General features: G+C 39.0%; 2 protein-coding genes across 2 annotated transcripts; one reads left to right on the top strand and one right to left on the bottom strand.

Annotated features, from left to right (window-relative positions):
- Positions 1–1,613: 1,613 nt before the first annotated feature.
- On the top strand, positions 1,614–3,989 carry LOC131325564 (NAC domain-containing protein 6-like). Its single transcript, XM_058357882.1, has 3 exons — positions 1,614–1,928; positions 2,032–2,300; positions 2,828–3,989. Exons 1-3 carry the CDS (start codon positions 1,760–1,762, stop codon positions 3,299–3,301), a joined length of 912 nt encoding a protein of 303 aa, XP_058213865.1. The 5' UTR covers positions 1,614–1,759; the 3' UTR covers positions 3,302–3,989.
- Positions 3,990–7,266: 3,277 nt separating this feature from the next.
- Positions 7,267–9,052, bottom strand: LOC131325562 (endochitinase). Its single transcript, XM_058357881.1, has 3 exons — positions 8,558–9,052; positions 7,982–8,135; positions 7,267–7,870 (listed from the first exon to the last, which is right to left on the bottom strand). Exons 1-3 carry the CDS (start codon positions 8,979–8,981, stop codon positions 7,477–7,479), a joined length of 972 nt encoding a protein of 323 aa, XP_058213864.1. The 5' UTR covers positions 8,982–9,052; the 3' UTR covers positions 7,267–7,476.
- Positions 9,053–11,985: the final 2,933 nt, after the last annotated feature.

Raw genomic sequence — 11,985 nt, 5'->3', positions numbered from 1 at the left:
TGTGATGAGTATTCAACGGTGGTTTGTGACTCCATTTTGATCAAACTTCTTGACTATTGAATGGTGATAAAATGGTTGAAGCCCTTATTTGTAAGGTTTCGGTACTCCTCGGAATTTTTCAAAGATAAAATTTGCCCAGAAAATTCCCACGAAAATGACTTGTCTAGCAAAAACTACAAAAAAAAGAAGAAAAGAGTCAAGCAAAAGACCCAAGACGTGTTGATGTTTGTGTCACCATCATCATGAATCTTTTGTCAATTATAAGAACGGAATAAAACCGTGTGGAGCCACCAATTTCCCTGGCCTGATTCCTCGCTCGTCAAATCAAACGACTTGACCCAACAGGGTTTTCTTCACTAGCCATGGGGTTTGTTCCCATCTTAGAGTTCTGAGTTTAATTCTAGAGGATAGAATAACCGATTGGGAGGTGAAAGTTCATATGGACACTTTCATGGGCGAGTTCAGTGGTCCTCCCTCCTAGCTGCTTCAAATTGCTTTTCGCGGGTGTTGATTTTCTATGGCCGGTCCTAGATGGATTAGTCTCATCTCATTTGGTGTGGGGACACCTCTGATGTGTAAAAACAAAAAGGGTAAATTTTAGAAATAGTTCTTCTAATTTGCATGAATTCTTATTTTTGTCCCTCTACTATTAATAGTGTCAATTTTAACTCTTTAGTGTACATTTTGTCTCAATTTCATCCCTCTCGCTGATGGCGTATTGAAGGGCAAAGTTGTTATTTCACCTCATAGAGGGACGAAATTGGGATTTTATGTAAACTAAAAGGACTATCTAAAATTTTACATTTTACTTTCTTTTTTTGCGAATAAAAATAAAAAACACCACACGTAATATATTTGGCACCTCAATTGTGTTTTATTGGGTAATCAAAATATGTTGAGAGAATTTTAAACATATATTTTCTACAAATTACTAATATTTTAGAAACTTAAAAAAAAATCAACCCCTTAGTCAAATGTCTTTGTACCATCTTTTCCTTTTTGATGACTTTATCTTACTTTTTAAAATCTCCTTTTTATTGGTCACCCGAATAAAAGAAATTGTTCAAAGCCATTTAATGTCACTACCCAACCATTTAAAGTGTCAGGATAGAATCACGTAAAATAAATTGCTCAAAATCACCATCATTGGAAGAGTCAACTTAACTCGCGATGATCTGGAATGTGTGTGCACAAAACCATTTCGAGTGAGAATTACGGTATAACAGAGGTTACACAATAATATGAAATAATCTGATAGAAACATAGCACAACCAAAGATCAATTTCCTTCAATTCGCATACAAGGTAAAAATCTAAAAAATAGTCCCTCTAATTCGCATGAAATCTCAATTTAGTCTCTCCATGAAGAGAAATGACAATTTTGCCTACCGTTAACGAGAGGGACAAAATTGAGACGCAATATAAACTATAGGGTTAAGATTGACACAATCAGTACTAAAGGGACCAAAATGATAATTTATGCAAACTAGAGAGACTATTTCTAAAATTTACCCTAAAACAAAATCAAAGACTTGTAGTAGAATTTTGTGGTGCCCCATACAAGCATTTCCAACCCTTCTCCCACCTATATAAACCCATCCCAGTTTGCTTTTATATTTGTGTTTTTGTGAATGTTACAGCCACATCGCTTCAGTTTCCTTAAGAATTCTGGAAAACCCACGAGCGAAAGGCAAAACCAATTAAGTACTTACCAGCTTGACAACATACTATATTTTTGCAAACCAATTCTAGTCTGATTAATGGAGGAATCAACATTTCAGATTGATCAATTGCCTGGCTTCCGGTTCCACCCGACCGAAGAAGAGCTCCTAGGCTTCTACCTTAGAAACACAATTTTCGGGAAGAAATTTAGCTTCGATATAATCGGTTTCCTCAACATCTACCGTCATGATCCCAAGGACTTGCCCGGTAACGCATTACTTACATAAATTTCGCTACTTAGTTTCATACCGTTATGATTCGAGGAAAAAAAGGCGATTACATGAACTTATATTTGCATAATGCGTGACAGGCCTTGCTAAGATTGGGGAGAGAGAGTGGTACTTCTTTGTGCCGAGGGACAGAAGGCAGGGAAACGGCGGGAGGCCGAACCGAACCACTGACACCGGGTTTTGGAAAGCAACGGGTTCGGACCGGAAGATACTCTGCTCAAGTGACCCGAAGAAGATGATGGGACTGAAAAAGACCCTGGTGTTTTACAAGGGGAGGGCGCCCCGGGGCTGCAAAACTGACTGGGTTATGAATGAGTATCGTTTGCCTGATAATTGCCCCTCACCAAAGGTACTTTCTGTTTGATGAAAGTTTTTTTTTTTTTTTTTCCTGTTCTGTTCTTTTCTTTTCTTGAGGATCATAATTCAGTTTCTGAAGCATTAAAAGAAGTTGACAATGAAGACCTTATTTCTGTGCAAAAGTAGCTTTTAGGAAGCAAGAACACCTTTCTTTAAGCGATTTCCTTTTAACTTCCTCGATTTCCAGAAAAGTTTTGCCAAAAAGGTGATTTCGAGTCTTGAAGGTATGAGATAAAAGAGCAAGCTCCCTTGTCCACCTTCAAAACCAATTAAATGAAGTGTATATTTGTAGTATGTATAAAATTGGCCCCCTAGTTGCCCTGATTTGGATGAACACGGCTACAAACACAGATGTTCGGATATAGATCCATACACAGATGTGTCCGAAACCGTTCAATGCACACGGGCTTCATAAGAAGCACGTTGTTCATCGGACGGCTGCGAACACACCTGTGTCCGAAACATTTTCCGTTTCCCATTGACGACATTCTAAACTTCATGTGATGTAAACAAATGCAGGACATAGTGCTGTGCAAGATATACAGAAAGGCAACCTCCTTGAAAGAGTTGGAACAGAGGGCCCAAATTGAAGAAGATGAAAGGAAGACTACACTAATCCATTCACTCACACCACCACCACCACCACCAACACCACCAATGGACACTACCATCTCCTATAATTACAGTCCACATGTTGAAGAAGAGTTCGTGCCGCCAATGGCCGCGCAACACGTGGCATTCAAGAAAGAGTATGAAGATCATAGTCCAGACCAATTCATAGTAGAGGATCAAGGGAAAAGCTATTATCAAGATGAAGAAGCAGAGGAGGGTAATTATAAAGGGATTAATACTGCTGCTTCTCTGCAGTTGACAGAGCTACAAGTGCCCAAGTGTAACATGGACTGGACCCAAGATCCCTTTTGGGCACAGCTAAGAAGCCCATGGCTTGACACTCTGATGACCCCTCCTTATGCTAACGTACTTAATTTCTAAGATATGATCATGCCTTTTTTTTTTTTTTTTCTTTTTTCCCCCTGATAACTCAGGTGCTTGGGCCAATATAAGCGCAACATAAGATTATGTGTGTTCATTAGTGTAGATAAATTAGAAGACATCCTAATTAGGACCTGTGAAGTCGACCCTGTGAAAGTGGCGAATCAGGCCCCGTTCCAGAACACTTTCTTAAAAAATAAGTACTTATTTCACATTTTTAAACTCAAAAGTGATGTAAATGAAAAATAATTTTTTTAATTTTTTTTGTACCGTATTAAAGATCTCATTGAGATCTATTAAACAAGATCCATATTGATAGAAAAATAATTTGCGTAAGCACATGATTTTTGAGCTTGAAATTGCCTTCTTAAAAAATAAGGACTTATTTTCCTTTCCGGAACGGAAAGTTTCGAGGATATCTTATAACTTTGTTCAGAATCCTTGAAAGGGTTTATTGACCGAGGTAAATAAATAAGTCTAGATCTATTTTAATGGAGTAGAACTGAGTTCATGTTTCCTAGTACCTTTCTGCATTCTTCTTTGTGTGAATTGGCTACTTCCTGAAACCTCTAATGCTTTTGTTTTGAGTGCCTGTTTATGTGCTATGGGTATTGGGAGAGATGGATCATCGGATCGATCAACGAGTCAAAACATGGCTTGAGCCTTGTGTCTTGAACTGATATTGAATGCAATTAATATAGATTTTGTATGATTTTCTGAACTTTCGATAATCGTCAATTAAAAGAAGCTATCTTCTCGATTTTCTGCCATCGCAATTGCAGCCGCTGACGTGGCTTCTCTCTCATGCTATCAAAATCGCATGCGCCACTTGCATGACTTCAATTTTCTACTCACTAGTGCCAAATGAGGGAACTAGTGACCAATAAAATGTTTGAAATGACTTCTTCTGAAGGATGGCATAATGAACACCACACTTTTGGTGTAGTTGGTTCGTTACTCTCCCTTCTAAGGGAACAGTCCTAAGTTAGTGTTCATGGAAGAGGTTTTCATAGGAGAGGTGCTCGACCTCCGTTGTAATCACTCACAACAAGTAACAACTAGCCCGGTAACCCTTAAGATCCTATTGCCTGGCAAAAACAAAAATAAAGATGGCATAATGTGATGAGGTGTACTAAGTGTGCTTGACTCACTTTGTTTAGAACGTGCACAACTTGCCAAAATATGAGAAAACAAATGCCCACATACAGGGGTCAAGAACTAATTGATTATTGATCACATGCACCAAGTTATTTTCCTTGGGGCGATTGGGAGTTTGAAAAAAGAGGGAGGAGCCATGAATCGTTTGCGGAGCTGCACGATCTCCGCAGTCCGTTTTGGTATTGGACGGTCTAGATTTTAAAAAAATTATTCGCTAAAAGATTTTAAAAAAATCCTGACCATCTCATACACTTTGAACGCACGTGATTTGACTCTGTAAACGTTTATTCACAGAAAGTTCTGTAATAAAGTTATTTTCTCTTGAAAAAATTCAGTATCAATAAGTTATACACTGTTATGTTTGTTCAATTAGATTTGGAATGCAATTAAATACTGAACTATTCAATGGGCAGTCAAAACTATCTATTCCAAAAAATAAAAAATAAAAAAATCTCCCGACATCAGAACTTCATACATTTTCCAACCCATATGATAACTATATGTTCGACAACATAAATCGTGTGCAAATTTCAAGAAGAACCCTTCAATGGGAACCGACCAGATGGTGCACATACTGGCACGCGGGGTCCACTCCGGATTTTGCACGAATAATTTGACACGTTCAATAATTTAATAATTTTTTGAATGGCCTTCTGAAAAATCAGCTCAATCCGATACGTGTAGGGGCTTGATTCGATCTTCCATTTTAAATGTCAAATTATCTGTATGGGACCCGGAGTAGATCCGTGTGCGAGTCTTTGCACAGCAGGTCAGTGTCTTTATAATTTTCGCTGAAACATAGCTATCTATGATTAAATGCTGCAGTATACTTTTCATGTACTTCAAGTATCAGAGAAAGCAATTATTCCAGTAGCAGTATTTTTGTATTTTGGTTGCAAATCCCAACGGATTGACTTCGTCAAGGTCTGTGACTTAGGAGTTTGCTTCCTATTAAGATTTCAAGTTTCAAACCTTCTTAGCAGGGCCGGTTTATATATTTTGGAGGCTTGAAATGAATTTTCTATATTGAGCCCCTTACATATTCTTGAATTTTTTAAAAAAATGATAAAAGTACAAAAAAAAAACCAAAAAAATCAAACTAAAAGGATATAATTATGATAATATAAATGTAAAAAGATATTATTGCAAAAGTTTTTGAAGAAAATAAGATACAATTGTGTTTTTATTTAGAAACTTTCTAATATTAATATGTAAATTACAATAAACCCTTAATTTTGGACCAAAATTTGGAGGCCGGAAGCCGCCATTTCCCGGCTTACCCCATGAGCTGGCCTTGCTTCCAAGTATTAATCCGTATTATCAACTCCTTTGGGGTCTGTCTAAATAGAGTTTTGGTCCGATTTTAATTGGGCTCCCACAAGTAGGCTTTGGGAAAGGGAAAATGACGGCCCAGGAAGTGTTTTGATAATTAATACCCATCAATGACATACTGAGAATATTTGCTAATGCTGAAAATATTTTTGACGGGTATTAATTATCAAAACACGTCATTTAGTGTAATTTTCCCAAAAGTATTTTGGTTGCCAAGTTGTACAACTTTGGTTCCCTGTTTCCTCTATTTCTTGATGTAGTGGGCCCCATGGCGGGTCTTCTACCCGGACTGTCCGAATAGGCTCAATCTGGGGAAGGCCCAAGCAGTCCGACAGCCAACGCCCACACACAATGGCCGTATGGGCCGTTTAGCTTTGTGGTTTCACGGGCGGAACGAGGCGTCGGGTCGGATCATAGAACGTGACCTGCAGCGGTGACGAGTCCACGTTGGTGCCAAGTAGATTGGTTCCATGTGGCACCAATCTCGGTTCCGGCCACCCAGGGACGGAGCCAGGAATTTCATCACACAGGGACAACTATGTACGCGAAAAAAAAATATAAATACACATGCATAATCATGTAAATACATTAAAACTCAAAATAACGTAAATACATAAATCGGTTTAACTAATGAAATTGATCTTGATATATGTGTCTTGTTTTTCTTTATTGTTCATCTTCTTATTTTTCATTCACCACAACTGGACGAATTCTGTACATGAGCTTTTATGTTACTTGATTTTACCAGTCAAAAAATAAAGAATTAGTAGAAGTCTAGAACAACAATTGGGGAAAGACATACCTACAACTTAAATTTCACCAAAATTACTTAGGGTTTTCAAAATCTCTTCTCCTCCGTAGCTATTTTCTTGAAATTGTCTTTGAAGTCTTAACAATTATGGATGTTCGTACCAAGAGAGAGATGGGAGATTTGGTGTGCCATTAAGATTTTAGGACAAAAAGAAACAAAACTGTAAAACACTAAAACCATCTAACGAAAGATGAAAGTTTATTACTTGAATATTCACAATATTAACTCCATAGTTTTAATTTTTTGTTATATTTTAGCCCTTAGCCTTTAATAATTAATGTTGGTATCCTCGTATTTCAAAGGTTACTATTAAATTTTTTTTTTCAAAATTCTACGTAGGGACGAGCCTATATACTTTCATAGAATTTTTTTTTCTTCATATAATAGTAGTGTTTCTTTTACTTTTTGCAGGGGCGACCATCCTTACTGACCCCTCCCTGGCTCTATCCCTGCCGGCCACCGGGCTCATTCACGTGCTGCCTAATAGAGTGGCAATCAGCAATCGTACGTGAAAGACAACCGATGCATGGTAGAAGTACCAAAGCTATTATTTTGATAAACGAAATAGTTATACGAGGTATGCAACCCAATTTAAATCATCGCAAAGTCACAAAATAATACAATCCCGAGCACTACTCAAAATATTAAAACCAAAACCACCATCACAGCTGCAAATTTCCATTTCCATTAGTATTTATTTTCCTTGCAGAACGTCACCACTCACCATTACAAGCACACAAAAAGAAGAAAAAAAAAGGTTTAGTCATTATTAGTGTGCACTTATTTTTAGTACAACAGTAGGTTGTGCATTTTGGGCACATTATAAGAACAGGGCACTTAAGCTAGCTACTGGAGTATTACATCGTAGGGCACCCTACATTGTATCGACCAAAAGTCCATTACCGAAAGACCTTTGGTTGCCGCAGTCGAGATTGTCACCAGGGCTAATCCCAAGTACTTGACAGTACCTCCTAAAGAACCCAATCCGATCTTGGACCCTCGAATCCGACCCGTGACCGCATTCGAGCCCACCGTTTATGATGTTTGTGATCGCACCGAACCCCGAGACACGACCCGCTGACCTGTCTGCAGCCGACGGGTTCCACCTTCCGGTAATAACGTCATGGCATGACGGCTTTGGTGATTGTGGGGTCATCCAGAACCACAAGGCAGTCTTGAATGAGACGACCGGATCGGTTGCTACCAGATCAGGGTTGTTCAAGAGGTCCACCCCTATGGCCCTTCCCGCCTGCCCGTAGTTGTAATTGCTGGAACACCAAATCAAACACAGATAAATAAAAACATGTCACGAGATGCGTCGAGGTGCGGAAAACCTGACCCGAATACTAGAGTTATAAAAAAAGTGGAGTGTCACTTACTAGGAAATTTGGATTGGACCGCGGCCGTAATACTTCCTGCCGGGAGCACAGGGCCATTGAGCACTCGGGGAGCAGTAGTCACCGGGGTTACCTTGTTCCTTCAGATAGCAGTATCCCCATGAGTAAGGGCCATCAGGTGCACTAGCCCATCCACCTATACACATTTATAATGTCACATTTATAGTTGCTCTACGTGTAAATTTTTTTTTATCAGCAAAAGTAACAATTTATTAAGAAACTGCATAATTATCAGCTTATATCCTTGGAATATTCACCGATTGTGTAACTTTTTTCAATTTTAGTCCAGATTTGTTCGCAAGATGTTTCTCCCTTCGTCTCATTGGTTAACCTGTACTTATTATGGTTAGTTTTCCCGAAAAACTTTTTTGAGACTGTAACAATGACCCACAAATTCACATGCCTGTTATGCCACACAGTGTGAGTCGCCTCGACACAGGAATAATGTTTTTGGGGCAAAGAATACCGTTTTTTGTGCTTGATTTTTTCGTGGTGTTATGTTACTAAAGATGGAAATTAGTATGCCAAAATGGCAGTCTAATTGACTAACTAACTAACCAGTAGTTTCATGGGAAGTTTGGGCCAAGAAAGCGGCAATCTCCCTCTTCCGTGTAGCCGTGTCGCCCGTAGTAGCAAAGGCGCCAAACGCCTTCGTGGCCGACACAAAGGCATCGTACGTGTAGAAGTTCTTGGCAGGACAAGCACCGTCGTTGCGATGCAACAGCATCCGGTTAAACAAGTCTCTAGAGACGAGACTGCTAATGTCGCCACTGCTCGGGCCGGGGGTGGGGGTGGAGCCGCCGCACTGGCTCTGGCACCCGGTGCCACAGTAGTCGCCCCCGTTGCCGCACCACCCGAATTTGCTGCAGCATAGGCCGCCCGGGCACAGGGCTCCCCCGGCTTGTGTCCCGCATTGCTCTGCTGAGGCAAGTGTCAGGAGAATTGGTAATAGAGAGAGAATTGTGAAGGCTGAGAACCTCATTTTTGTGATTGGGAAGTTTTTGTTTGTGGTAAGGGACGCGGTGGGGGGTTTATATAGGGATGGGTAGAGTTTGTTGTTTTTGTTTTGTCCTCTTGATTTCTTTTGTTTTTGACACAATCAATGATGGCGGCTAATTTTGGAAGAGGATCCTCTGTTCATATAAAAAGGACTGGACCGTCACGTTGGCCTGTTTATGGGCCTTTTCCGGGCACATTTTGACGATCTAAAGCATTCACATCTCAAAGCTCGGCAACATCAGTTAGGTAAAAAAATTATCAGGTTGATTGGGTACCAGTTGATGTAGTTTCGGAATACATTTGTCTTAAGATAAATGGGTTAAATGGGTGTTGTAAACGTGTTATGTTCTTAAGACAAATGTGTTCTGAAATCATATGAAACGATATCCGATCAATTTGATTGTTTATGTGACTAATGTTCTCAACTAGGTCTCAAATTTGGACGATTTAGACCATCCAAGTAGGCTCAGGAAGGGCTCACAAACAGGCCGACCGGGTAGTCCAGTTCATTTTCAGGGACTGGATAGGAGCTGAGTTCGTTTTTTAACTTTATAATCCTGATGTGCTGTTCAATGGGGCAAGGCAATAGAAGAAGAAGAAGACGACAATGGGGGCGGCTGTTGGCTGCATATTCATCAATGCTCCTTTGGTTCAACGCTAGGATCATGAATTATTCCCTGAGTTGTTCAACGACTGCAACTTTAGAACACAAACTTGGGCAGAATTAGGTCTGGAAGTGTTCGATCATTAATTCGATGCACGTAAAATCACAACAATGATCCGACAGTGACATTTTTTACAATTACCAACCGTAGTAAGTAGTAAGGGGTTCCTTTAGGAAATGAAAAAACTACATATTGACACACCATTTTGTATGAAAATTTTGAACAAAATGCACTTCTAACAACCTATTTATGCTGACCACTGGTTCAATAAGAAAATAACTGTGTAGACCATTTTTTTGGGTGAGTGCTTATTGGAGTTTTAATAAATATGACCGAAGTATTGAAATTCACGTCTCTAGTAACAGCTTGGACAGTTGACTAAATTTCCGTAAACTAGGCTCCATTCTTGTAAACTTATTATTCTTCTTCGTTTTGTGTAATTTGTTTGTTTTTTCTAAATTTTTGTTATATTTTTTGGATTAATCATCTGTTTCGTCGAGACGAACAATTAACCCCAAAAATTACGACGAAAAGCTAAACAAAAAGTTACGAAAAATAAAAAAATATCGAAATAAGTTATAAGTTTAAGCAGAAGAACACAACCTAAATTCATGATATGGGACGGGTTGTTCCAGTACCAAACCTAGCCTGAACCCACCATGCATATACAGTGCGGTTCACCGCATCCTTCATATACGAAGTCTAGGCGGCACAACTTTCTTTTGAACCTAGCTATCATGGAGTGGATTGATCTTGATGATCAGTAGGCACATTCAAATATCCCAGTGGAAGGTACTTGAATAATTAACGAAAACCGTGTGCGTGCATGTCGTAGCTTGACCCGTGTATTAATCACTTCGAGCAATTAGAAAAGTCATTCTATCCCCTATCTTTCTGCCCAAGTTTTTCTGTGTCATAAATTAGAATGTGAAAGTGCTGTCCAATTCCGAGGTGTTATGTTTGTCTCGATCCCATTAATAAAAGGTACGAGTAAAATATGAGAGGAAAGTGATTCAGAAGCATAGTGCAGCACCTATCTCTTCTTTTCATTTTTTCCTTGCCATCTTTTGTTGACTGGCACCTCCCAAAGACTCCAGCATGCCCTATCTTTCCGTTTTCTTTTTTCCTTCTTTCTTTTCTCTCTCTCTCTCTCTCTCTCTCTCTCTTCATATTTATTTAGGAAAAGAGGCTCTCGAGTGATTAGAGAATTAAGAAGTACCATCATCTTCTTTCTTTTCTCTCTTTTCATATTTAGTTCCCTAATTTGCATTGATTTGTTTGTTTTTTTATTTTTTTATTTTCATTAGTTCCTTCATCTCCAAGACGTAGATTTTGTTTTCCAGTATTTTAAGTTTCCTTTTTAATATTTCTAGGTTATTACAATTGAGTTGTGAACCTTAGGGCTTAGGCAGTTGTTTATGATTTGATTAATGAAAATTGGAAAGTTTTCTCATAATTGTGTGTTCGTAGAGGGAGTACTTCTAGTTCATATATACTTGTTCGTGATTGTTCTTATTGAGCGTTTTTCTTTTTCAACACGCCTCCCTGCATCACCCTCTCACTCTTTCTCTCTCTCAGTTTAGCGATAGATAAGAAGTGTCTAGTCAACTTACTTACATCTCAACTAATTATATCTCTCCAGTCCAGTTAAAGCATGCACCAACATCGGACTACGAAATGAGAGTAGCTCATCTCCTAGCCTGAAGAATCAAATGCCAAGCACTTGAGCTAACCCTTTGGGTTACTCATTAATCGCTTGTCTCTCATGCATGAAAAGTCACCCACATTTCATTCCTCTTTCATTAATTTATGACATATAAGGAAGATATAATTGCATAAAAAATACTAGAGGCACATTAGTTGTGCCATACCTCAGTCACATCTCTCTCACATACAGGTGGGGCCCATTGAAACGAGCCCCATTTGTATGTGAGAGGGGTGTGGCACAATTGATGTGCCCCTAGAAACGCCGCCTCAAAACGACGGTTCATCCTCTTTGGAAACTGCTGAAATACACATCCCCTGTTTTTTGAGAAGTTTCATGCCTATGCTCGGTGAATGTTACATCTCCTTAAGTAAAATGTTGCGACTTGTTCTAGTGAATGTTACTGTATGTCTTTTTATGATTAGATAGAGATGCATGTTGTATGCTTTTTTATAGGTGTTACATTTATTTGAAATAAAATATTATACCGATCTTTGTGATTAATGTCCGGCATATATGTTTTTAATGAATGGCATGCACCGGGTGGCGGGTGACATATCATAAACCCAAATAAAAAACGTGTGTTGTAGCTTGACCCACATATAGTTATCTGAAGA

Source organism: Rhododendron vialii, chromosome 5a, assembly GCF_030253575.1.
Source record: "Rhododendron vialii isolate Sample 1 chromosome 5a, ASM3025357v1".
NCBI classification, from domain to species: Eukaryota; Viridiplantae; Streptophyta; class Magnoliopsida; order Ericales; family Ericaceae; genus Rhododendron; species Rhododendron vialii.
This window is presented reverse-complemented; position numbering and strand designations above follow the sequence as displayed.

Bases quoted from the DNA above. Each gene is read 5' to 3' on its own strand.
- LOC131325564 (XM_058357882.1), top strand. From the start codon at position 1,760: ATGGAGGAATCAACATTTCAGATTGATCAATTGCCTGGCTTCCGGTTC. The intron at 1,929-2,031 runs GTAACGCATTAC...AATGCGTGACAG, and splicing joins TGATCCCAAGGACTTGCCCG to GCCTTGCTAAGATTGGGGAG. The intron at 2,301-2,827 runs GTACTTTCTGTT...AAACAAATGCAG, and splicing joins ATAATTGCCCCTCACCAAAG to GACATAGTGCTGTGCAAGAT.
- LOC131325562 (XM_058357881.1), bottom strand. From the start codon at position 8,981: ATGAGGTTCTCAGCCTTCACAATTCTCTCTCTATTACCAATTCTCCTG. The intron at 8,136-8,557 runs GTTAGTTAGTTA...AAATGTGTATAG, and splicing joins AACTTCCCATGAAACTACTG to GTGGATGGGCTAGTGCACCT. The intron at 7,871-7,981 runs GTAAGTGACACT...TTGGTGTTCCAG, and splicing joins GGTCCAATCCAAATTTCCTA to CAATTACAACTACGGGCAGG.